General features: G+C 39.4%; 1 protein-coding gene across 6 annotated transcripts in view; it reads right to left on the reverse strand.

The window, feature by feature from the left end:
- The window catches only part of pde7a (phosphodiesterase 7A), a 59,846-nt gene that overhangs the window by 18,040 nt on the left and 14,898 nt on the right, over positions 1-26,908 (reverse strand). For 2 of the 6 annotated variants that reach the window (XM_012965274.3, XM_031904402.1), the window contains exons 2-3: positions 21,518-21,529; positions 3,854-3,914 (exon numbers count right to left, since the gene is read on the reverse strand). In XM_012965274.3, the coding sequence (XP_012820728.1) occupies positions 3,854-3,914; positions 21,518-21,529 (73 nt within the window). Of the gene's footprint in view, positions 1-3,853; positions 3,915-8,257; positions 8,438-21,517; positions 21,530-26,908 lie in introns of those variants that run through there. The other 4 variants (XM_002940558.5, XM_031904404.1, XM_031904405.1 and 1 more) reach the window with 3 other exon arrangements.

The raw sequence follows: 26,908 nt of genomic DNA on the forward strand, positions 1-26,908 counted from the left end.
TGTGCGAAAAAACGCGAGTTTTTCGTAGCCATTCCGAAAGTTGCGCAAAATCTTGCGATTTTTCGTAGCGTTAAAACTTGCGCGAAAAGTCACGATTTTTTCGTAGTGTTAAAACTTGCGCGAAACATCGCTACGGAAAAGGCACGATTTTTCGCGCAAGTTTTACCGCTACGAAAAAATCAAAAGATTTTGCGCAACTTTCGGAATGGCTACGAAAAACTCACGTTTTTTGCGCAAATCGTATTGGTAACGAAAAAGTCGCGATAATTTCCGAAAAGTCATAAAGTCGCCGAAAAAAATCGCAAAAAATACGAAAAAGTCGCAAAATGTTCGTTTTCCAATCGGAATTTTTCTAATTTGGTTTCGAATTTGTGTCTTAGTAAATCAGCCCATTAGTGTGGTAATGACCAGGCTGAAGAAGTTAAGCATTAATATGTACACTGAGACAGCTTGTGCAAGATCAGTTTAAAAGTTAGATACACAGCAATAATAAATGATTAGTGCGTGACTATAAGAATCACAAACCAATTGGAATCCACTATTTACAAGACCCAGGGAAGATATGCAATGTGGTATTTTAAACAGCTTCATTTGTCTCAGAAGACTGGTATTTTGGTGCAAAATCTGACAAAAAGCACCCATGCATGCGGATTTGTGGGGCTGCAAAAAACAATGTAAAATGCAGGAACACATAAAATCAAGGTTTGACTAGACATCAGAGCATCAGCACACTATGTGAAAAAGTTGGACAACACTCATCTGCAGAACTTGACTTTATTTTCAGTAGCCTGTAAGGTACCTCGATGTACTATGAAGCATTATTGGTTTGTATTTGGAGCATAAAATGTATATATAGACAATTGGAATGCTTTTTTTTAACCAAACAGCTCTCCAGCAATGTACAGTTAGAGCTTGAATAATTATATACACAGTTAGAGCTTGAGTAATTAGCCTCCGTTTCTATGAAAGTAATCCGCAAGTAAGCCTGCATGGAAATGTGCCGTGTGGGGCCTGTGACGCATGAAGTTCTAAGAGAGACAAGTCCGAAATGGTCCATGACATCACCTGAACAGCCTAGAGTGATCAAGTTTCCTAAAGTGCGGTGTAACAACCAGCATTCTATGCCTCAAGCATTCCAACAATGCACACATCTGTAACACTCTCTGTACATGCATTCAAATGAAAACCACATTACCATCTCAGTGCTCAGCAAAAGCCTTTTTTAAATTACACTAAAAGGGATCCCTTTCCCTTGCGGGATCAGCGTACATTGCCCGACCAAACCAGGAAAACTGTAAACTTATAATCCAAAGAACAGTCAGCAAAAGCTTACATTTCCTTCTGGATCCTTTAAGAAATCTGACCAGTTTATAGATAACTATTAGGGATAAAGTAAAGGGTACATCATTTATCAGAGGGGGCTTCTTAGGGCCACAAACTGAATGAATCCATGATGTGCATTTACTATGTGTTAGAGGGGCAGTTTAACTAGAAATTAACAGTTAGGGGCAAATTTATCAAAATGTGAGTTTAAAGCTTCGGCAAAGAATGAATTATCAAGCTGATGCAGTCATTGTTTAAAACCTGTCTAATTAATATCCGATTTTTAGCTAGATAGCTGGATAGGCAGGCCCAAAACACATGCCAATAAGCTGCCAACTCAGTCTGGAAGGACAGAATTGGCAGCTTTTATTGACCATTGTGTATGGCCACCTTTACAGATTTTTTTGGGGATTTAAAAAGTCAAGGAAAACCCAATTCACTGGGGGTGAGAAAACAAATGCACCAGCTCAGGGTGCCAGCAATCCCTCAGCAGACTCATGCCTGTGCAGTAGACAGTAAAATTAGTAACATTCTTGAATTTTCTCTACTGCATATGCACGAGTCAAGTTGAAAGTGGTAAGTAAGATGGGCATGGAACTGTATTACTTTTTGCCTTGTGGCAGTGCAATTTTTTCCAAAGAAGAACCTGACCAAGAAAAAATGCAGTGACTGGATTCACTGTAGCATACTGGAAACACCCAGTAAATTGGACTTTTCATGTCCTTTTAAATACAACCCCCCTTTCCCACGTCCTATGTAGGAAAGTTGGAGCTCAGATGATAATTACCCAGAGCAATCATACAATGGCAGAGGGAATAATGTCTTTTACAAGGCCAGGCTTGCTTTACCTTTTATCGGTGTATGCAAAAGAAATTAGAAAAACCTGCTTTGGTAACCAAAAACAGGTTCAGAACTAGTCATGCACCTTTATTTCATTTATAATTTCTATTATAGGTGGAAAAATCACTGTATATTTCTTTCAGTGACAAACTGACACCCAGAGAGACTCAATTTTTTTCTTTTTTTTTTTTTTACTTGTTTTTAAGCAGAAGGGGAAGTTTTACTCATCTATTATGCCAAAGGGCAGTCAGTCATATAAAGATGAAGAAATCAACAATTGTGCTTCAGTCACACCAACATACCAATTCAAGGACTTGTGTATCATAAGGAATTGGCTAATGTTACAACAGCTTACACCAAGCTGAGTCCTAACCAAGTGGTGCACAAAGCAAATATTTAAAGGAACAGTAACACCAAAAAATTAAAGAGTTTTAAAGTAAATGAAATATAATGTACTGTTGCCCTGCACTGGTAAAAGTTGTGTGTTTGCTACAGTAACTCTACTATAGGTTATATATAATAAGCTGGTGTAGCCCCGGGGGCAGCCATTCAAGCTGGAAAAAGGAGAAAAGGCACAGGTTACATAGCAGATAACTGAAAAACTCTGTAGAATACAATCGTGTTTTATCTGTTATCTGCTATGTGCCTGTGCCTTTTCTCCTTTGAATGGCTGCCCCCATGACTACACAGCTAAATTCTTTATATAAACCATAGTAGTGTTTCTGAGGCAAACACCCCAGTTGTACCAGTGCAGGGCAGCAGTACATTATATTGGAATTTCTTTTATACACTTGAATTTTTTGGTGTTACTGTTCCTTTAAGGTAAGGTGAGAGCTAGCCTACTACATTTATTAGCCGACAAAAAAATTCTCAGGTTAAATATCCCCCCCATCCATATCAACCTTAACATTTAAATAAACATTAAAAGTTGTAAGACTGCCTAATAACATACAATGTATGCAATCATACCAGGGTCTGACAATCCAAATATACCAACAAGGATGCCTTCTATTCCATAATAAATTATGGATTTTGGAATCCCCAGGTCAACCTGCAAACCTATGTGTGGGCCAACTTAAATGCCCAGGCTACAGTCCTACTCATAAAACGTTTTATACAAAGATGACTTTGTGCCCAGTGCCCATGTACTTAAAATTTGCACTTTCTGCATATTTTACTAAGACTTTTTACATAGCACCAGAGGTTCACATACAGGCAGGTGGGTCTTAGCAGAGAATGGCCAGGGTTTTTTTGGTTGGATTGGGAAGAAGAACTAGTCAGGGACTGGTGCAGATTGAAGAGTTCCCTAAATTTACCGCACTTGCATAAGGAAAGCAGACATGCTTATACATTTAGAAATACTTTCTAAGTACACTAGTGCATCATCAAATGACAGGTTCTGTATATTATAATCAACAAAAATCAAATATGAATACTCCTCTTGACCCAAAAAGTTTGGCACTAATTATGCCAAACAGTGGGTAATGGTGTTGTACTACTCTGAGGTGGTAGTGATAGAGGGAATGCCACCTTTGCTTTATGGTCCAGTTCTAATAGATAGGCAGCCCACTAACACCAGACTTTTTGTACCTTTGTTTGAAGATATAAAAGCTTGGCAGAATTTTATTTTCAGATAATTAATAATATACCAACAAACCAAAACATATCATTTGTGTTCAGTTTTTCTTACCTAGCATACGAATGTACAGAGCAGTTTGGTCAGAGCTGTCATAGGATATTGCCCCACGTCTCTGCAAAAAAAATAAAGTCAGCATTAAGTAAGTTAAGCAACAAGACACCAAGCTAATCTAGTATATCATAATATTGGTGCCTGGTAGGGTTGCCACCTTTTCTGGAGTAAAATATCGGCCTTCCTATATTTTCAGCTTTCTTTCCTATTAATAACATTGGCATTAAGCAAATTTTTTTTACTGGCCAGGGTGGTAAAATACCGGCCAGGCGGCAACCTTAGTGCCTGGACCTACCAAATATAATTGCCAGTGCTCCTATGGCTAAAGCTATGCCACAAAGTCATGAACACAAGACCATGCTGGTAAAAGGTACACCACAAGGAAATATAATTTCCTGCTGTATATGCCACTGAACGAATCACATGTAAATTAAAGGACAAGGAAAGGCAAAGTCACTTGGGGGTGCCAAAATGTTAGGCACCCCCAAGTGACTTTAATCGCTTACCTTGTACCCCAGGCTGGTGCCCCTGTTAGGAGAAAACAGCACCAGTCCGGGGCACCTGGGGCGATGCGCTTCCTCCTTCCAGCTTTGTCAAGCTGTGACTATGAGTTAGGCGCATTCTCAGTAGAGTGAAAAGCCGACTTCTCTGTTGAAGTTCCACTATTCACTCTACTGCACATGTATGCGCGAGCGATACAGGAAGTAGGAAGCGCTGCAGGTACCCCGGGCTGGTGCTGTTCTCTCCCAACAGGGGCACCAGCCCGAGGTAAAAGGTAGGCGATTAAAGTCACTTGGGGGTGCCTAACATTTTGGCACCCCCAAGTGACTTTGCCTTTCCATGTCCTTTAAAGCTAAAAATCATTATTGGTTTTAGAGCCATTAGTTAAACCTCTAGGTTAAAGAAAGTGTATGCAGACATGTCACACATCTCTAGACTTTTCACCCATTTCAAAAGTGAGCCTGTTGGGAAAGGTCCGCTTGTTTGGAGAGCAGATCTTTTAGCATATGGCCAGCTTTAAACTCAAGAACAAGACTGGAAATGTTCTGATTTTTCTCTTTCCGGGCCCCTATTAGACATCTATCTTCCAACCAACCTCCCATATAACCATATTTGCATGGGCTTCCTTCCATCAGGTACTCCCATTTCCACACACATTCCAATAACCCAAAAGCAGGTTAATTGGCTTCCAATGTGAATGTGCCAGGGACCTTAGATTGTAAGCACCACTGGGGAAGGAATGATGTAAAGAGCTGCGTAATAATGTGCTACAATAAAAATATAACATTTTCTTGTGCAGTTAAATCCATTAGCAATCTCTCCTCATGTCTCAAACCCTTCACAAACAGAATGCTGGAAAGCCCTAGCCATGTCGGGCATAATCCTTCATTAAGTTATCTTAGTTCTCCTGTAGTAGCATAGTAATACTTGACAGTTAAAGAAAAATATAGCAGGTCAAAAAGGATGTTTTGTAGCTAATCTTCCGAGGCATGCAATATGGAACTTCCCATTCTTTGTCACAATTTCAAAAATGCATAAAACCCTGTTTTGTACACAGAAAAAGTGCTGCCCTCAAACTGGAAAAAATAAACATTTGGTAAACCCATAACACACTAATTACAGAATGTTTTTACTGACTTTACTGGAGGCAACTATATGACTTTCAACAGGGCTTGGCAAATTTTTCCATGATGCTATCCAATACCCTGCATACTGTATGGCCATGCTATGTTCGCCCCCAATTGGGATCTACAACTTACTACATGGCACCAAGGGAGAGGACATGTGCCCTCCTTCTACTACATATACACACACATACACAAGCACAAATAATAATTATGACCCTGCATCTGCAATGTAGCCTTCAGAATGTTCCTGGCACTGTACAAAACATGACCTAGATACCAAATTACAAAAACGATCCATCTTGCCCTGTCTTATAAACAATAAAAGCCGTTAACAAAAGCAGCAGAGTTTTTGTTAGGGGAGAAAATTACATTCCCTCGGCAGGGGAGAACAGTCTGTAGGCAACTCTGCAGGAACACAGCACAAAGCTGAATGTTGTGTTTGAGCAAGAAAGGGGTCAGCAGACTGTGGCTCTTTTGGCTTCATTCTGCTTTAAGGAAGGTTAGCACAAAAGCACAAAACCACATAAATGCAGCCCCAAACATAAACTAAAACTCATATTTATTAGGGGGAAGTTCAAATTTACCAAACCTATTTTCAAGTATTATGCTAAAAAAATGACTTTAGAAAATTGCTTTGTTTATTTTTATCAATAGGTTTAAAAAATGAATTGAGTTTAAAGGGGAAACTCCAGCTGACTAACCAAAATGTGTTAAAAGTGTTCCACACAACACAGAAACTCCTAATATCACTGTAATTGTTTCCTTCAAAAGGTATGAATAAATACCTTTATATGCTAAAATTCAGCTGCAAAACAGTTCTTCTCTTTCTGCATCATTTTAAATCCTGCCAGGGGAGGAGGGGCTAAAACATTGATGTTAAAATTTGTAACAACTTCTCCACAGCTTACAGACAGTATGCAGGAACTACATAACCCACAATGCATTGCACTGTGATGTTACTTTACTTATTGACATAATGTGTGCAGGGGATTGTGGGATTTGGAGGATGCAGGCTGAGTACAGGGGGCCAAGCTGTGCTTAGGCGAAGTTTCCTCCCTTGGTTGCTGATCTTCTAAACAGTGTTTTGATACATTAATCAATACATTGCCCAGGAACAGAAGGAAAATGCAAGTTACCAAACTATCAAAAGTAACAGTTGCTCTATTACAGACATAGTACAGATCAGGGAAAATGCTCAGTAGGGGCTGAGGGTGCTTCTACTGATGAGAAAGGTATTAACAAATGCAGTGCTGTAGTGGGCAGAAGTATGATGTCATATAGTAAAATCTATGGATCCTTACGGTGGCCATGCGCATTACAATTATGATCTTTCCTTCGACCACTGGATGCAGGAAAGATTGTTCGTACCCTTCACTAACATTCAGGGCTGAATCATCACATATGCAGATAGAAACAAAAGAATTCTACCCCTCTCTGATAATTTAGCACTAAAAGCTTGCCTTTGCTCAATCAAAATCTTCTGTCCTGCCTGACTGACGAGATGATGGAAACCCAAGGCCTTTACCAATATCAGTCACCTTGTCTCTTGCCATACACGCACCGAATATCGTATTAAACTTTGTTTCATTCAATAATATTGGTGCGTGTATGGCCACCTTTAGAGCAGGCTGGGGGCCATAAAACTCCTTTGGAGGGCCACATCAGGCCAGGAGGCCTCCAGTTGGACAGCCCTGAACTACAGTATCAAACTGTAGCAGTTAAAGTTCTAAATCGGTCTTACCGAGCAACTCGAGTTTGCTTGGGTTGCTGGGCGGTGTACGACAGGGTTACACCACCAAGCAACTTTGGCCTTAATTTTGAAATTTTAATTTTGTATATTAAGGAATGAGAGACCAGGTAGCATATATACATATATATCTATCATCTACCTATCATTCAGTCAAAATAAAGGGAAAAGCTACTTGTATACCAAAACAACTGAACACAATATTCATGCTGTAAATATGGACCTTTAAAAAAAACGAGATTCTTGCTTTGCAGCTCAATAGTGTCAGCAAATTACCCTTATGCAGGCCTTTACCCATGCTTAACTCAGATCTCAAACTTTGTGAGCATGCTAGGCCCAGTTGTCTCGCAGCTCTTGTATTTGTGCCCACAGCACTGCACAATCATTACAACAAACACACTATACCATACATCAGTGCCGTGTACTGGGCCAGTTATATCTCATACAGAATGTAGGAAATCCGGATGTAATTAAAGCGGTGATGTCATAAAGTGAAGTCTATGGAGCCACTGAGCAAACTAGGGGGCCATAAAAGTCCTTTAGAGGGCAACACCCAGCCTGCGGGCCTCCAGCTGGACAGCACTGTCCTACATGATCTATAAATGTAGGCAAAAGAACAGCAAGTCTTATTGGTTTAAATCAGATACTGAGGTACCATTTAGTGTTTCAATGTGAAATAAATCAGTACATTCATCTAGAAACATGCAAAGCCAAAAAGTTTATAATAATTATATTAACAAATGTCAGCTTGAGAGGTCAAGGAACAAAACATTATTAAACACATTTCCTTCTTCATTACTTGGCATTTATCAAAACTGAGCAGGAGTTTAAAAAAAAGTTAAAAAAAAATAAACAAACACACACACACCCCTTTTTAATCAGGATCTTAAATAAAGGGATTAATTAACAGCAGAAAAAGGACCAGAAATACACACTGGCATTCAGTGGGAAAAAATGCCTAAATACATTTCTCCCTGTACAAATGCTCCAGCACAGCCAGTCTATGTAAACAGCAGAGTATTTGCCTACCTTAGAAGTAATCCACTTGATAAGTATTAACGCTATTGACCAGATTAATGCTATTCCCATCGAGTCACATAAAACAGTGCATCATAGTCCTTCCCTGCACTTCAGACAGCAGTACGGGCTTTGAGGGCATAATAAATAACGAGCAATCTGTGACATTAAACAGAATGGCTCCAAGTGACTTGAGCTTAAAGCAGCTGCACTAACATTAGTCACCTGATTACTGGGGGCAGCGTCTCGCTCACTCTGCATAGAAACGCACTGCTCTGTCTGCCTCCCCGATAAGGGCTCCAGCGCCAGCCAAATACAAGGCACCCAAATGTTACACGATAAGAAGGGCACATTGTAGGAGCCAAGTCATGGATGTCATTGGCCACCACAATAGTTTAGTGGAGGTCACTGTTCTTGATTGCTTAATCCTATCTGAATCTGAGAATAACTGCACTGTTCCATTTAGTTGAATTTTGTACATAAATTTCCGTTGGATTCCAGTCCTCATATTTAAGGGATTTCTTCATAACGGTCTGCTGGATTTGATACTGCAGTAATTCCAGTAATACAGACATGGACCTGTTGCCTCAAATGTTTGGAAACTGTATTTCCCAAATTAGAGGTCTTTATACAATTTGGAGCACTAAAACATTTAAACATTAAAAAAAAAACCTATAGGATTTACAGTGTCACACTGGAGAACCAAAGGATCATTCCCATCAGCCCCAAATAGTAACTGGGCACAGCTAAGGGCGCTGTCACACTTGCCCTTCATCACCTTGTGGGAAATCTCCTCTTCCATGGGTGATAAAGGGCACATACCTGCCTAGTTACATGTGGCAATTCCAAGTAATGTGAATGGGCAGGTATTGTTGTGCGCTTCATTGCCTAACGATGGAAGAATTCAGCACGGGCCTGCTAATCTCCATGTCTGCCATCATCCTAACATGCGGCAATCTGGTTAATTGCATTTTCAGCCTCATACCCAGGATCCAAGTGTCAATCCAGTAGAGCCTCAAGTGCTCATTTGCTTCATACTTGGTTCAGTTTTACTACCATTATGGGTCAAATATAAAGCAAAATGTATGTTATGTGTAATATGCAGATTTATCAGTACTGCCAGAGCATACACAGAGATGAACCTGAGCCGCACACACCATGACCACATGCCACTTGCCAACTCAAGCTGTACCATCAGAGCATTTCTTTGGCTGCTGAAGGTGCCTATGTGCCAGTGCTTGTGGCAAGGAACATAATGCAGAGCAAGGGTCATTTCCTTGGATTGTCAGAGTTTCTGTGTATGAGAGTCTGCAAAGGAAGAAGGAGGAAAAAGTCGGTCTCTGGTATTCCCTCCCTCCCACAAGGACACCTGTCAGTCTTGGCACCAGTCTTTATCCATGTACAGAAGATTTAACTCTGCGTGGAGATCTCTTGACCAAATTAGGCCAAGCTCATCTGCATTGACATCAGTGCTTATAATTTTGGAATCCAGTGGACAGAAATAGCTCCATTGCAGTGAATGGTATACAAACCAGGTATCTTCAATAGATAGCAGAGCACTTAAGGCACAGTGTGCTTTCCAAGCCTGACTCGTCTGAAATGTGCCTCTGGCCAAACATTTTTTTTTCCTTGCCTACTTAAGGGGATATTAATAAATTAAACAAAAATGGTGCCAATTAAAATACACTTACTTTTTCCTGTCCCAACTTTTCATGTCATATTCAAATTAGAGACAAGTGCAGAAAAGTCGCTGAGGCTGCTTTCAGCAGCTTCTGAGTCTGACACCAAATACAACTGTAGTGATGGTTAAGACATTTGCTCATGACTTGAGTAGCCAACCAGGGCCTCACAGGGGTTGCTGGGCATTAAGCCTACAATGAGGCATTTCTTTGTCCCCCCATCCTCTGGAGATAATAATCTGTGACACAAGTGATGAATGATGCAGTATAAGAGATCCCATATGATTATTAGGTCAGGATTCCTTCGCCATCAGGCAAAGGAGCATAGTTTGTTGTGTTTTGTGATATTGCCTATCACAAAGTATTGTTGGACAGCTTGACCTGGGCACCAAGCAAGCCTTCAGTGGGGACAGAAGGTACTATACTATGGTATCAGGCAAATAAGTAACCTGTTTTTGTTGTTCTTTAGTTTGATAGTTAACTATATCTGGTAGTCATAACTACTGCCCCCAGCAGCTTTCAGAAGCTTCATTGATGGTCTGTCAGAAGTGCAATGCCTAATAAAAAAAACAGCATTAACCTTTCAATCTATCTGCATCTCTATGGTTGTTATGGACATAGGGAAAATTATTCATAACCAAAAACCTAAAGATAAACCACCGATAATTTCCAGCTCCCAATTTAAAAAACTCAAGCATCTGTAGTTTCTCATATCAGGTCATTTAGAGCCGAGGATGCCCACTTGCGCACACACACCCAACCCCAAACCCCTTAAATGCTTTGGGGCTCCCTTATTTATTATTCCGGACCTGCCCAAAAAGAGTTAGTGAGCAAACAGTATTCATTAGCTGTGAAGGGTTAAATAAAAACTGCTCCAGGCAGACAGTTTTTAGGATTTATGCACCGCTGCCACTGTAAATGACTCCCAGTGTGCAAGTAAAAAGCAGCAATACATTCTGAACTGGAACAAGAGATTTCCAGTAACACACTAGAAACAAACCATTATGTTAAAGGAACAGTAACACCAAAAAATGAAAGTGTATAAAAGTAATAAGAATAAAATATATTGCTGCCCTGCACTGGTACAACTGGTGTTTAGCCATGGGGGCAGCCATTCAAAGGAGAAAAGGCACAGGCACATAGGAGATAACAGATAAAACACTATTGTATTCTAGAGAGGTCATCTGTTATCTGCTATGTAACCTGTGCCTTTTCTCCTTTTTTCCAGCTTGAATGGCTGCCCCCGGGGCTACACAGCAGCTTGTTTATATAAACTATAGTAGTGTTACTGTAGCAAACACACAACTTTTACCAGTGCAGAGCAACAGTACATTATATTTTAATTACTTTAAAAAAACTTTTATTTTTTGGTGTTACTGTTCCTTTAATCATTTTAGGGGCTACTGCAAACAGAAAGTGAACTAACCAAAAACATCTATTTACCAGAAACAGCACAATTCTCTTTCATTTGGTCAATCTGACCCCATAGGACACCTTATATAAGCAGAGTATTTAAATACTATAGGCATTGTTTCAACATTTTAGGAGTCTCAAATTTAATTTAAGCTTTCTTTCTCCAGATTCACTGTTGGAACATGTTTACAGTTGTAAAACAGTGTTTACCACTAGGATGTTCTAAAACAGAAGCTCACTGCTTAAGATCCAATACAGACTGTTTCACAGAGGAAAAACAGCAATGCTACAAGACCCCTGACAAGTAATATTAAGTGGTTATAGATACTAGTTCTGACTTTCTGCAGAGCATTTTGAGCTCCCAGTTATGGGTCATGGTTCCAAGTTTCTTTGACAGTGTGAGGTAGAGAGCACAGCTGCAGAGGTCATGTTGTGACCCATACTATGGTTGTTTGGTGGTTCCAGTCGCAGTGGTAAACTGCTTCCCTGAAGCAATATTTGACACTGCATATGTTAAACTACATATCCCAGAATCCAACATCTGCTCTTCTTAGAAGAATGCTAAGAAATTTTGTTTTGTAAGATATTTAAGCAAAAGTATGCCAACCTCATGAGCCAGTCACTTGTCTGGATTCCCTTAAGCTAGTGTCATATTCTTGGCAAGCCGAAAAACAATTGCTGAGAATACGCCCCGCAACTGTAAAATCCTCCTACCTGTGCCTGTACCAGGAAGCACTGAATATTCTCAGGCATACGTAGTAGATATCTGCCTAAAATGCAAAGTCTTACGTTTTTAGAATATTCAATGCTTCCCGGTGCAGGCACAAGTTTTTTCAAACGTAGGGGTGTATTCTCAGCAAGTGTTTTTCAGCCTGCTAAGAATACACTACATGTGGCATTAGCCTAAAAGAAGAACGAAACCCTAAAAATTAATAAGGCTAGAAATTCCATATTTTATGTACTGAACTTATTGCACCAGCCTTAAAGGAGAAGGAAAGGCTAAGTCACTTGGGGGTGCCAAAATGTTAGGCACCCCCAAGTGACTTAAATCGCTTACCTTTTACCCCGGGCTGGTGCCCCTGTACGGAGAGAACAGCACCAGCCCGGGGTAGCAGCGAGCGCTTCCTCCTTCCTTTTCGCTTGCGCGCGCAGTAGAGTGAAAAGCCGAACTTAAACAAGAAAGTCGGCTTTTCACTCTACTGCGCATGCGCCGGCCAACAGATTTCGCCGGCAGAAGAGAAAGGAAGGAGGAATCGCTTCCTACCCTGGGCTGGTGCTTTTTTCTCCTAACAGGGGCACCAGCCCAGGGTACAAGCTAAGCGATTAAAGTCACTTGGGGGTGCCTAACCTTTTGGAACCCCCAAGTGACTTAGCCTTTCCTTCCCCTTTAAGGTTCAACATCTCTATAATAATAATAATCCTTGTTTGTCACAGGAGCGCACCATCTTAGATTATGGTGCTAATTGTGCTGGTTTCAGAGATGCCATGTAATGAGAATCTGAATTATTTTTTTTAATCATCCTTATATTGTGATATTTATATTCTACAGTATATATACAGTCTATTGTGAGTAGGACCCTATGCTCAGTTAACTGACAGCAGCATAGAGCATGTACCTTGAATCAACAAATAGAAGATGGGGAGTTACTGGGGGAATCTTTGGAGGCACAGATCTTCCCTGCTAAAGGGTTGTGGTTGCCTTGGGCTGGTACACAAGCCCAAAACATAATAGTACTGTGGCTGTAGGATAGAAGGTATACTTGAAAGAGCTGGTGCCTATAGTAGCAGTGGGGATAATCGCCTCAGGTGAGGGACTGTGGCTGTGGGATTAAGAGTCTAGTAGAAAGAGACAGTGCCTATACTAGCAATGGGGATAATAGCCTCCAGGAAGGGGCTGTGGGATAGCAGGAACAGTAGGGAGAGATGGTGCCTATAGTAGCAGTGGTGGGGGGGGATAATAGCCTCTGGGAAGGGACTGTGGCTGTGGGATAGCAGGTATAGTAGGGAGAGATGGTGCCTAGAGTAGCAGTGGGGGGGGATAATAGCCTCTGGGAAGGGACTGTGGCTGTGGGATAGCAGGTATAGTAGCGAGATATGGTTCTTACAGTAGCAGTGGGGATAATAGCATCTGGCAAGGGGCTGTGGGATAGCAGGTATAGTAAGGAGAGATGGTGCCTATAGTAGCACTGGGGGGATAATAGCCTCTGGGAAGGGACTGGGGCTGTGGGATAGCAGGTATAGTAGGGAGAGATGGTGCCTATAGTAGCAGTGGGGGGATAATAGCCTCTGGGAAGGGACTGTGGCTGTGGGATAGCAGGTATAGTAGGGAGAGATGGTGCCTATAGAAGCAGTTAGGATAATAGCTTCTTGAAAGTAAAATGATGCCAACAGTACGGGCAAGTCAGCAACGGAAACACTGCCATTTGACCAAATTTAAATCTCTTCAGACAGTTGTTATAGTCCAAACCTTAGGCACACAGGCAGATTATCCACCGTGTAAGACTCTTTCCTAATACACCAAAAGCTGCAAATAAACAACAGCTGAAGTTCCACAGGTAGGACAGTTCTTTTTTATAAATGATATGGGGTACTAAAGGTAATATTATGGACTATTCCACTGCTCTAATCTAGCAGTGAAATGATCCAAGTAATGGAGGCAGCATTGACTAATCAAACACTGCATATTGGACTAGGATATTTACCCTATGCTGAGGGAAGAGCAATACACCAACGCCTGGTGTTTACTTTGACTATTTAACGGTGTTCTCTCTGCTGAAAGCTATTTCCAGTGCCATTACTTCTATGCCTTCAATTTTTCAACATCTGAATAGATCCCAGGGAAAAACAAAACAGTGAAAAAGGCACAAACATGCATGAAGGGACAGAGGGTTCTACATTCTATAGTGTAGTGGCAGTTGAATGCAGTGTCAACAGCACTAATAAATCTCTATCTGGAAACTCTTGCAACGCAGATTTGTAACACGTTAGGGCTCTGGCACATGAGGGAGATTAGTCGCCCGCAACAAATCTCCCTTGTTGCGGGCGACTAATCTCCCTGATATGACATCCCACCGGTGAAAATGTAAATCACCGGTGGGATGGCATACGCGGCGCCGGGATTTGCGATTTACATTTTCACTGGTGGAATGTCATCAGGGAGATTAGTCGCCCACAAAAAGGGAGATTTGTCACAGGCAACTAATCTCCCTTCTGTGCCAGAGCCCTTAAACCATTCTGTTCTGCATCCTAGCCATTTTTATTTTAAATGTGTAAGATTACTTACAAACCAAGCAAATAGGCACGTTTTTAAACAATTAGACCATTAAAACAAACTATGCTCCCAGAATGAATACTTTACCAACAGTTTATATTATGTTAAATGACCTATTAAAGAATCTTGCCACACTGGAATATATATATATATATCAGTAAATATTGCCCTTTTACATCCTTTCCCTTGAGCCACCATTTAGTGATGGGCTGTGTGCTTCCTCAGAGATCAGCTGACAGGAAATAATGCAGCTCTAACTGTAACAGGAAGTAACTCTGTCCATTCATTGGCTGATGTGGACTAGCATGTATGTGTGCACTGTGAATCCTATGAATCTAGGAGGTGGCCCTTAATTATTATTAATTGAAGGTTAATTAAATAATTAAATGAAGTTTGCCCACTTCTGCAATATGCCGGAAAAAAAATTCTAGAATTATTAGGAGGAAATACAAAACAATGTTACATTATTTTTGCAAGGTACTGCTCAAATACTGGCATTATAACAAATAACAGTGATGATGTCTTGTACTTTTCGACGTGACTGGCCCCTTAAGGAAACTACCAGGACAAAATGTTAGCCAATTATCACATTGTTACAGTAGGAACATCCTCATTGTGGGTGAGGAAATACTTTTTGTTTTCTGTTATCTTTTGGGGACACTTGTGCAATCAAAGAGTAAAAAAAAAAAATGTCAAATGAGGGACATTGGTTCATTCAAATATCTACTGAGTCAGGAGTTTCATTAGCAACGTTTTCTTTTTCTTTTACATCTGGTAGAAACTTATACTTATCATTAGATTTTTATATAATACAAAGTGTTATTAGGGTGCGTGATTATATCTGATGTAAAAGAATATAAAACGTTCTATTTAAATGTATATCAAAACTGCATAGTAACAATAGCTGAATAATGTCACAGTGTGCTGGGGGCACGGTGCCTTCTAGTGCTTGGAAGCACTGTGTTAGGTCAATCGGTGGCTGCAAGCAATACCATGCATTTTATTCTGCTCTCTGTAGTTCTGTAATTTTCTGCAGCCCCCACCTTCTGCTGAACTACAATTCTCAACCACAAAATATCGAAATAACTGATCAGTTGGTCTGATCTAAAAAAGGCAAAAACACCCCACAGTAATAGCCCAATCCTCTCTGGTGTGACATTTAATTTTCTCTCTACATTATAGGGTGCTCACCACCTAACGTCCTATTCTGACATACTCAGCAAAACGGTTTTGTTGGAAAGTTTGCTATTTTGAACAGTGCTCCAGAATATGCTGGTGGTAGATAAACAATGGACCTTTCTGTGTTTCTTGTCCGATCTTTGGGAAAAACAAAGTATCATATTTCTGGTTAGTCTGTGTTTCAGATAAGTATCAACAGCCTCCAACAGCCACTGAAAAACTGCCTAATATACACTATTAGTGTATACGCTGTGCACGCTCTTTTTCCTATTGTGGTCCCACCAATGCACAATTCATAATGCATTTCCCACATTTTACCCCATATTACACTATTTTTTTTCTGGTCCCTTGAAAAATGAAAAATTAGGGTTCTGATATAATATATATAAACTTCCAAGTAAATGCCAGCACTCACGTATAGATAAGTTGCTGTTGCCTGGGTGGATTTCTTTGCTTAACCCTTTCACTGCCAGCCGTTTTGAACAAAGCGGAACTTCTACTACCAGACAGTTTTTGAACATTTTGCACAGTGAACAGTTTCACTTTAGGGGCCTTTCCTTGGGGGGACTTTTAGTTTACCCAGGAAAACAATATATTGTTTTTTTCAGGACAACCTAAGCTTTTAAAATATGGTAGAATTTTTGTGTAATTCCAATTTTGTAACAAGATTCTAAATGTCTAAAAAATGATAATATAAACACACATACCAGAAACAAAAATTATTTTATGCATGAAAATACACCTGATTTGGAAAGTCCCATGTCTCCTGAACGTGCCAATACCAAATATATATAGTTTTATGGAGATTTCTCACTTGTATAGGTCACAAACTCCCAGCAGTACACTACCCAAATTTCCAAAGCACTGCTCCAGAAAGCTGTATACTTTAGATTTTAAGGCCAAAAATTCCGCTAACAGAAAGTTTATCCCAGAAAATTTTACATTTTTAGAAAGAAGAGATTCTGGGGAATCCAGAATAGGCAGAACTGTCTGTCTACTCCAAACTATCAAGTCGCAATGCTTTCCTAAAGTTATTGGTTTTTATCAAAATTTGTGAAATTTTTTTTAAAATCGCTTCAAAGCTTCCAGTCTATAGTATCTTAACTCCTAAAGGTCATAAAGTAACCAAATAAAACACCCTAAATATGAACGCCAGGGGTCCACTGAACAGTTTGATGCCCAATACGTATAGGTTTAGCTAAGTATGTGGCATGTAGGGGCCCCGATGTGAACATACACCCATATGCACTGTCATTTCTGTCATTTCAGCTTCTGCAAAATCAACATTTACATCATTATATGTGGGATAAAGCTAGTAAAAAGTACATTCACCCCAGAAAGTCATATATTTTTGGAAAGTACACATTCCCCCGAATCTAAAATGGGTACCCATGTCTTTCTACTCCACAGTACCAAGCCATAAAGCTTTCCTAAGTTTGACGATTTTTATGGCATTTCCAAAAATCACCTCAAAACTTCCACTATGCAGCATCTTAATTTTCTACAGGTCATTAGGTACCAAGACAAAACACCCTAAATATGAACCCCAGAGGTCTACTGAACAGTTTGATGCCCAATATGTATAGGTTTACCTAAGTATGTGGCATGTAGGGGCCCCAATGTGAACATATACCCATATGTACTGTCATTTCAGCTTCTGCAAAATCAACATTTACATCATTACATGTTGGATAAAGCTAGTAAAAAGTACATTCACCCCAGAAAGTCATATATTTTGGAAAGTACACATTCCCCCGAATCTAAAATGGGTACCCATGTCTTTCTACTCCACAGTACCAAGCCATAAAGCTTTCCTAAGTTTTTATGGATTTTCCAAAAATCACCTCAAAACTTCCAATATACAGCATCTTATTTTCTACAGGTCATTAGGTACCAAGATAAAACACCCTAAATATGAACCCCAGAGGTCTACTGAACAGTTTGATGCCCACTGTACATAGGTTTATCAAAGCACATGGCACTTAGAGACCCCCAAATATACCTTGTGCACACTAATTTCATGGCTTATCTTTACCTAATTCATAAACACATGGCAGTTTTATGAGGGGTAGAAGCTGCAGAAATGTAGGGTGACCCCTAAAAACCCTATATTTTTGGAAAGTACACATTCTGACAAATCCAACAAGGGTAAAGAGTCCTTTCTACACCAAAGTACCAATCTGCAAAGCTTTCCTAAAGCTAGTGGTTTTTATGACATTTCAGAAAATTACATAAAAATATTGCAGTTTGCCTCATTTCTCTCACACAATTTCTTGCATACAATGGCAAATCACCCCAAATAGGAACACCTAAGGTCTACTGAACAGTTTGATGCCCAATATGCATAGATATACCAAAGTCTGTGGTGTGTACTGAACCCAAAATGAAAATAGCGCATATGGATTTCTCGTCTGCCAACTCAGCTTTTGCACACAGAGCCCCCTGACAGCCTATTATATGCAGTAAGACCCCCAAACTACGCAGCGATCGCATCTGCTGCTTGTAGGATGGTCCTGCGACAATCGCATCGCAGGACCATCCCCCCCAACCCCCTCCGCTCTTTGCTGAAGGGGTTTGGGTCACATCTGTCTCTCTGCACCGGCGGCTTTTGCCGCCGATGCAGAGAGAATGACATAGGGAAAGAAAACGTAGGTACTACGGTGTCGGCAGGAAACTGCCTTTTTTAAAACACCGTAGTACCTACATGCTTGGCAGGGAAAGGGTTAAATAAACTTATCAATCCAAATGGTGTCTGCACTCCAAGGCTCAATATTCTGCGGGGTGCATAGCCAAAATTATGTATTTATAAAAAATAATCATCTGTGGCCAGCACACCCTTCAATGCTTTATCAAAAATTTCTCAATGAGGACCGAAACGTCGGTTTTAACAATATATTTTCAATAAATTTTTGATGCTGGCCACAGATATATATATATATACAGGATAAAGGTCCCAGGAGGGACCGAAACATTGGAACGCACGGTGAATGAATAAATAAATAGAAGAATTGCTGTGAAATGGTGTGCTGGTCCTGTTTATAGGTATTTACATATTTTGACTTCAGCACCCATCTGTGAAAACTGGTTTAGTGCGGACACACAGCTTGATTAATATTATATATATATATCTATATATCTATATATTACACAATAAATGCCTTATTTTAATGACAATGGAATATAGTGCAATTCCAGAAGTTTTACCCATTATTTTTTTTTTTTTCAATAGCCAAAACAGGCAAGCCCAAAAGTGCATCTATTGCCTTCTATGTAATTCTCCAGGAAACACTAGTTCAAGCATAGTCAGGAGATTCTTGGTAGTCAATGGAAAGGTCTTTCAGTGCTGTGTTTAAGCTAGAAAAAAATGCTTTGGGCAAAATGTCTGAAAATGCCTTCTTCGGAAATGTATATGCAAACATTATGGTGCTGAAATCTGCCCCTTGTGCCTGCATTTGGTTCAGTGCGACTCTGGGCGCAGTCCAGGGGCTGATTCTTGGCTTTTATCCAAAACCAAGAATCAGCCCTTGTGACCATAGCCTAATAATGCATTAGTAAAGTCAGCAAAGCCAAACACAAAAGCCACTAACTTGCAAAAAAAACAAAGCCTTTTGATCTTACAAGACGATAACCAAAAAGCACTGGAGGGTTACGAATTTTAAAAGCTCCGGAACTAACACTTTCAGGGACTGACTGATGACATACCTCAAGATTTCCATACATTAGATTGCCACTTTACAAACCAGGCTGTGTGACCCAAAGGACAGCTAATGCCAGTTTGACAATAATATAAAGTCTTACTTCACAGGCTGAGTGCTTTTATATAGGTAATACCCCTTTAGTTTTCAGCAGAGAGTACAATATATTTTATAATAAGGAAGTTTCAATAACTCCTGACAAAAGTGACATAAAAAAGCACCAATCTTCTTTTATAAATGCATATATGGATTCATGCTGCAACAGTCTCAGATCAGCAATCAGTGTGTTTGCATTCAGTTACAACAAGGGAAAGTAAAGGTGGCCATACACCTAAAGATCTGCTCATTTGCCAATCTTTGTGCAACACATATTGGAACAATCTGATCATTTAGCCCTCAGGCCAACCATGGAATTATAACAGAGGCCAATGCAAGACTTCAAGACAGGAGCAGATAGGTGCACACTGATGTGATTGGCCAAGTATCTGTCAGGACAGGCACATACATGGTCCGTATGCAACTTCTGCACGCACCTCTGGTTCCAAAACATGGAAACTTTGGGAGCAGAGAAGGAGTGTACTACCCCATTCTGGCCAGTGCACAACTCTCCTTTGCACACTCCTCCTTTGCTCTTGTAAATTTCTTGGTACCAGAGGTGTGAGATGTAGTGGTGTATGGAATAAGAAGACATGGTTATGGATTTGGTGCAGGTCCTAAAATATCAATATTGTGTGGGTTAGGATGGGGTATGGGTTAGATATGACTATGAAGATTTTTGTATGGGGTATGGGTTAGGTTTGTCCTGACCTGCACATTACTACAGTCTGTATATGACCATTTTAAAGGTGTATTTCACCTTCAAGTTAACTTTTAGGATGTTATAGAATGGCCATTTCTAAGAAACTGGTTTAATTTTTTTAGTTTTTGAATGATCTGCCTTCTTCGTAGGACTCTTTTCCAACTTTAAAATAGGGGGTCACTGACCCCAGCAGCCAGAAAAACTATTGCTCAGTTAGACTGCTATTTGTTTTGTTATTGCAACTTTTATAACTAATTTTTCTATTCAGGTCCACTATTATTCAGATTCCAGTCCCTCATTCAAATCACTACCTGGTTGCTATGGTAATTTGCAGCCTAGCAACCAGATAGCTGCTGAAATGCCAAACTGGAGAGCTGTTGAACAAACAGTGAAATAATTAAAAAACTACAAATGATAAAAAATGAAGACCAACTGCAAAACTGTCTTAGAATAGCACTCTACATCATACGTTAAGTTAACTTAAAAAGGTGAAGAACCCCTATAAGAGTATACCTAAATGTAAAACTGCAACTGTATATAATTGTTTCCCATCTTCTCCTGTGCTCTAACTCCTTTAGTGCTCCTATATCTGTTTTGGGGGCCATACGCCATTTCAAACAATATTTTAGTCAATTTATCAAAACAAATGTAATATACAAACCAATGTAATCATGAAAATAATAATGTTACACATATATTATATATATATATATATATATATATATATATATATACACACATATACACACACACAAATAAAGTAATGAGCCGCACTCGCAGGTCTTAGTGTGCAAAAATAAGGAAAAGTTTATTGTAGCATCAAGCTAACGTTTCGGCTGCTTCCACAGCCTTTATCAAAGCCCTTTGATAAAGGCTGTGGAAGCAGCCGAAACGTTAGCTTGATGCTACAATAAACTTTTCCTTGTTTTTGCACACTAAGAGCTGCGAGTGCGGCTCATTACTTTATTTGTGAATTTTTGGATTAGACTATTTCTTCATTAACGTGAGTTGCCCTACATGTTATATATATATATATATATATATATATATATGGTAAACATCAGAACATAAATGCTTGCTACTGTACTGAGCAGGATCTGACATGCATTATGCTGCTTTGTATTAGATAAAGATCAAGCTCACATGCACTACTACCCATCAGAAACCAGCGAGAACTAGCATACCTAAGAACAACAGTATATATCAGGTTCTCAAATCCCACAGTTACCAACTCACCTTGACATGATCCTTCATGATATTTATACATATACAATACAAAAAGATCAGAAATAAACATTGGTTATTGAAAGTGGTATCAGTAAAAAGCCAAAGTTTAAAGGATATCAAATATTGAAGAGATATTGTATATTTATTACATTCTGAATTCATGGTCTGTAAAAAGCAGAGATCCGGCTTAGTTGAGATCAAGTTTAAAGGTACTGTTTTATTATTACAGAGAAAAGGGAAAATATTAAATTATTATAATTTGCTTAAAATAGACTCTATAAAAGATGGACATCCCATAATTAAGAGCTTTCATGATTTTGGGTTTGCAGATAACAGATCTTATACCATAAAACAATATTTTTTCTATATTATTATATTAGGCACCACAAATGGACACAACCTCAGACAGAGGTTAAGTTTCAACACACCTATATCCAACCACTTTAAAGTTGAGCAGTTAGGCTGATGCCAGAGCAGAAAAACGCTTGGCGAAAATACAGCCCTACACCTGCTACTTGTGCCTGCACCTGAATTAATGAGATACACTCGGGTTCAAGAGAATGCAAAGTTTCGCATTTTTATGCGTATATCGGCTACATGTGCCTGCACCCGAGCGTATCTCATTCATTCGGGTGCAGGCACAAGTAGCAGGCGTAGGGCTGTTTTTTTGCCAAGCGTTTTTCCACTTGCCAAAAATATCAGCCCTACGCCACATCTGGCATCAGCCTTACATAACATTATCTTCATTCCTTTGGGATATCATATCTACATGTTCATACTCCTGATGGCATGCAGAATCTAAGGATCTAAGGCAATGGTCCCCAACCAGTGGCTCAGGTGCTTATTTTGAAAGTTTTGGATTGGAGGCAATTTTTGGTTGTATAAAAACAATTTGTACTGACAAACAGAACCTCTTGTAGGCTATCAGTGGGACTACCGAATAGCCAATCATAGCCCTTATTTGGCACCATTGGGAAATGTTTTATGCTAGTGTTGCTCCCCAACTCTTTTTACATTTGAATGTGGCTCACAAAAAAAAAAGAAGAAGGTTGGGGACCCCTGATCTAAGGCTAGGAAAGGTCAATTAACCTGTAGGATACTTCGGGGATTCAAATGTATAACTAAATGTTGTTTAAAGGCAGATTATTAAATTTTTTGATTATAAGGCAGAACATTAGCGCTCAGACTGCATCAACCAGATGACAAAAGAATTAAGCATTTATCAACTGCTGTCTGTACAACATATACCGAATGTGGTAATCAGCTGACTTAATTAATTAATTTAATGGCATTTGATTTGTGAGGATGATTGTCAGGGGGCCACATTTATGTCAATGGGATGGGATTTATGATACATCAAACTGCAAATGTACTATCTTTTCTTAAGAAGAGAGTTTTTTTTATCATGAATTTTCTTAAAACATTTAATGTGAGGTGTCACTATTTGCTTCCTTACCACTAAAGTTGGTGGAGATAGCACAGAACGCAGCACAATATGGACGTTGTAAATGAACAAGCTTCAGACCTTCAAAATCCCATCAGCTGGCACTTGTGTAGAATTATTTTAATCCAACCCAATCAGGCTTAATCTGTTCAGATAAATTTGGGTAATATATTCTTAATATATCTTAAATTTTCTAGAATCTTGTATGTTAAATTTTGGGATTTTTTTTTGAGAAAACTATAAACAAGGCAATTTTGAATAGTGCCCCTAACTATATGAATTACAACCAGATACACTGCATTTCTGCTGTTCATTTATAGACCAATTTAAATGGATGGCGAGGATCACACAAGCAAATCAGCAAGATATTTATTGTTGTGTATTGCAGACACTGATTTAATGCAGCAGCTCGATTCGGTTCTGCTATTAGCATACGAAAGGGGGGGGGGGGGAATAGCTAAGGCATGAAGTGAGCCTCTCAATTTAACAACCTGCGTCTTCTCCTAACAAAAGGCAAGCAACAAAAAGACTGCAGCGAGTTCTATATGCTGTATCTATGATACTCTGCCTATTGTACTTGAATGAAAGAATTGAGGATGCACAAGTAATTCTGAAATTTGCATTGACGTTATTAGGAGCTCCTCATTCATCAGATTTATGGAGATAACGTATTAGAAATACTCTGCATTATCATTTGAAGAGGAAACAGCACTTAAGTGCATTATTAGTTTGTATTTCGTAATAACAGCTCAAATAGGGGCAGTTTCCTTGAAAGGTGGCCTGCCAATCTATTGTAATCCAATGTTCCTCTACAATGGGTAAAATACAAGCTAACACTAAAATTAACATGCTAAAGATGGAATAATTCTATCATGAGCTGAAACAAGCAAAACCACTTCCCAAAAGTGAATGGGATTTATTAGCAAGCCTGTCAGTATCTATTTCCAGATACTTACGTCCTTTGATGCACTTGGGTCGCTGCACCCATTCAGATCATTGCCAAGCAATTCCAGCGACTTGCTCAACTAGATCACCACCACTCTGGGTGCACTTAAAAAGTCTACACATGCAAAGATTTGTTTAGACAGATTGGTCAGTTTTTACCTTATTGGTCAAGAATCGGTTAAAAGATGTTCATATAATGGGGCATATTCAGTAGTGGGATCACAGCTAGTCACCCAGTGTAAAAGTTGATGACTTGTTTCTGCATGTGAATGGGCATTATTCAGAAGCATTGACATATTGCAGTGGGTGCAAGCAATATTTGGATAACCTTTAGGGTTGCCATGCAAATTAGCGGACAAAAGGCGATCCCCTGCTATTCTCCTATGCGTGTTCACTGACAGACATGGGATTGGCCTGTTAGAAAACAGACAGAGGATATCGGGGCAGAAACATCAAAGTATGCATTTTTGCCAGCAAACACATAGGAGTTACAGAAAGTCAAAGCAGGCCATTAGTGTAACAATGGAGGATTCTAAACATACTGGAAATAACATAGTAAATTTAGAATACCAGCCCTGGACAGTTTTTTAATTGCTAGGCCAGTGAAATACCAGGTGGCACCACCAATACCATTGAACACAGCACAAAATGTCTGTACATATATAGTCAGAGGGCATGTCCCCCAGGAACTGACAGCTGAGAAGTATATTGTAACAGTCTAAAGATATTTAAATGTCTTAATTATGTAACATATATTAACAGGGATCCATAGTTAGTAAAGAGAAGAAAAGGTAAAAACTAAGTAAGGTTTATCAGAAAGGTCTATCTAAATACAGCCATAAGCACTCACAGAAACGCTAGTCCTCTAGCTAAAGAAACACAGGATTTCTTGTCTCCTTTTTTGTAAACATGTTCTTCGGTATCAGACTTCCTCTCCTTTAGGGCTCCTCCAGGTTTGGGAATCTGCTCAGTTCTTTCCTTTCTCCTGCTCCCCCCCCCCTTAGGGAGCAGGAAGCTATGAAGACCAAGCTAAAATGGAAGCTGCTATCTTTAAACATACAGAGGGAGCTTCTAGGGCTCTTTACCCTGGTACAGTAGAGCTTTCTTCTGAATAAATATATAGTGCTCTAAATGGCACTAATGTGGCTAATCTATTGGCAGTAAAATGCCATAATGGCTTTCATTCTCCTTTAAAGGTTCACATTTGTTTTGTGTCACTATTACCAACATAAATAAATCAGAAATATGCTCAAGGAAACACCCATCTGTCCTTAATCCCATAATTCGAAAACTACTGGTTTAGAATAGGTTACAAGACGAGATGAGCACTTATAATAATAATTATAATTTAGGGCGACACTAGCTGGCTTCAGTCAGATAAGTAAATACAATGAAGAAAAAGCAGAACATACATTTTTCCTCAGAAAAAATTAGACAATTTAAATGTCCACGATAATTTTGTTAAAAATGTTTGTGGTTTTCGTTAACTTCCACGAAAAAGTTGTATTTTTCGCAGACTACGACCATTTCAGAATTCATTCAAGCTTTGGTATCGTGAATATCTTTTGGCCAGGTTGGATCTGTAGAGTGCCATTGAGTCCTATGGTAGGCTTCCAAAATCTATTATTGAAGGTTTCAAAGCCAGAAAGGTTTTCGCATGGTTTCCAAATGCTTGGATCCAAAATTTTTGTGATTTTTGGAAGGCAACCACAGTATTTTTGTAGGGCCGATAAAAGTTTTTTGTGACATTTTTGAACATCAGAAATTATTGTGGTTACTCCAAATTTTTTGCATATTGTGATTTTAACCACAAAAAAATGTGTGGTTCAATGAATGGGCCCCTTAGTTCACAACAGCCAGGGGAGCAGATCCAGTAGGTCCCAGAGCATAATGGGCTGGTGAGGGTTATCTGTATATTACTATTTTATTTAAGAGTGCCTTCATCAAGGGATGGTTTAGGTTTCCCTGAACTGTAACCTATCAGAGCATTGTAGCACACAGCATTGGGAAAGCTAGGCTTTAGAGAATATCAACATGATTTCTATAATACACAAGCATGTTAGTATGGCTATTCCAACAAACCTGTAAATGCAGTGACCTTCTATGCATGTTTATAAAATAAAGAATTTGATAGGCAGGAGCCCAACAAGCTAGTTTTAACTGGCTACAAATAGGTTTCAAGTTTTAACATTTTAATATATAGTCTTCCCCCATAGGAAACAATGCTTTCTAACACAGCAATACAGTGATGTGAATTGACCCTAAATGGGTCCATCGCCCACATATATTGTCAACAAACCTGATAACGTCCCTAATTCTAATTGTACTGGGGGACAATACCAACCAATGGAGAATGACGATTGGCAGCAACTTTTGGCAAACAGTCATACTGATTTATCTAGTATAAATAAATTTAAAGCAAATGGACTTGTTTGGTAATCATTGAAGACGTTTCACTACTCATTCACTACTGAAGAAGCTGCTCTGATGAGTAGTGAAACGTCTTCAGTGATTACCAAACAAGTCCAGTTGCTTTAAATTTATTTATACTAGATATACCATGACCTGGATGAATGAAAATCTTCATAGAGTCATACTGATGCTTTTTTCTTTTCCACATTCTTCAAGAGACTTATCATCAGGTAAACTGGGGTGATGATATTAAACAAGTATATAATGTTGGAGCTCTGAACAACTACAATTCTGTAGATCAGGCCACAATTACATTTGTATGTATTGATATCTTGGCCTTTGTATCCCTCACTCTCTGCAGGGCCACGGGCAGAATCCCATATCTGGAACATCAGAAACAGTTCTATTCAAACAGTCAATGGGGGAGCCTGTAGCTTGGAAACCTAAAACATCTTGTTCGTTTTAAGATTGGTCTGCTAAAAGGTGTCATTATAATCAATTTGCAATTGGAAAGGAAACCTTACACCAGCAATTATCCAAGGTGAGACAGAGAACAGTCAGGGTGTGGTTAAGTAAACAAACAAGCCAGAAAAGAAATG

This window comes from Xenopus tropicalis, chromosome 6, assembly GCF_000004195.4.
Source record: "Xenopus tropicalis strain Nigerian chromosome 6, UCB_Xtro_10.0, whole genome shotgun sequence".
In the NCBI taxonomy this organism is placed as follows: Eukaryota; Metazoa; Chordata; class Amphibia; order Anura; family Pipidae; genus Xenopus; species Xenopus tropicalis.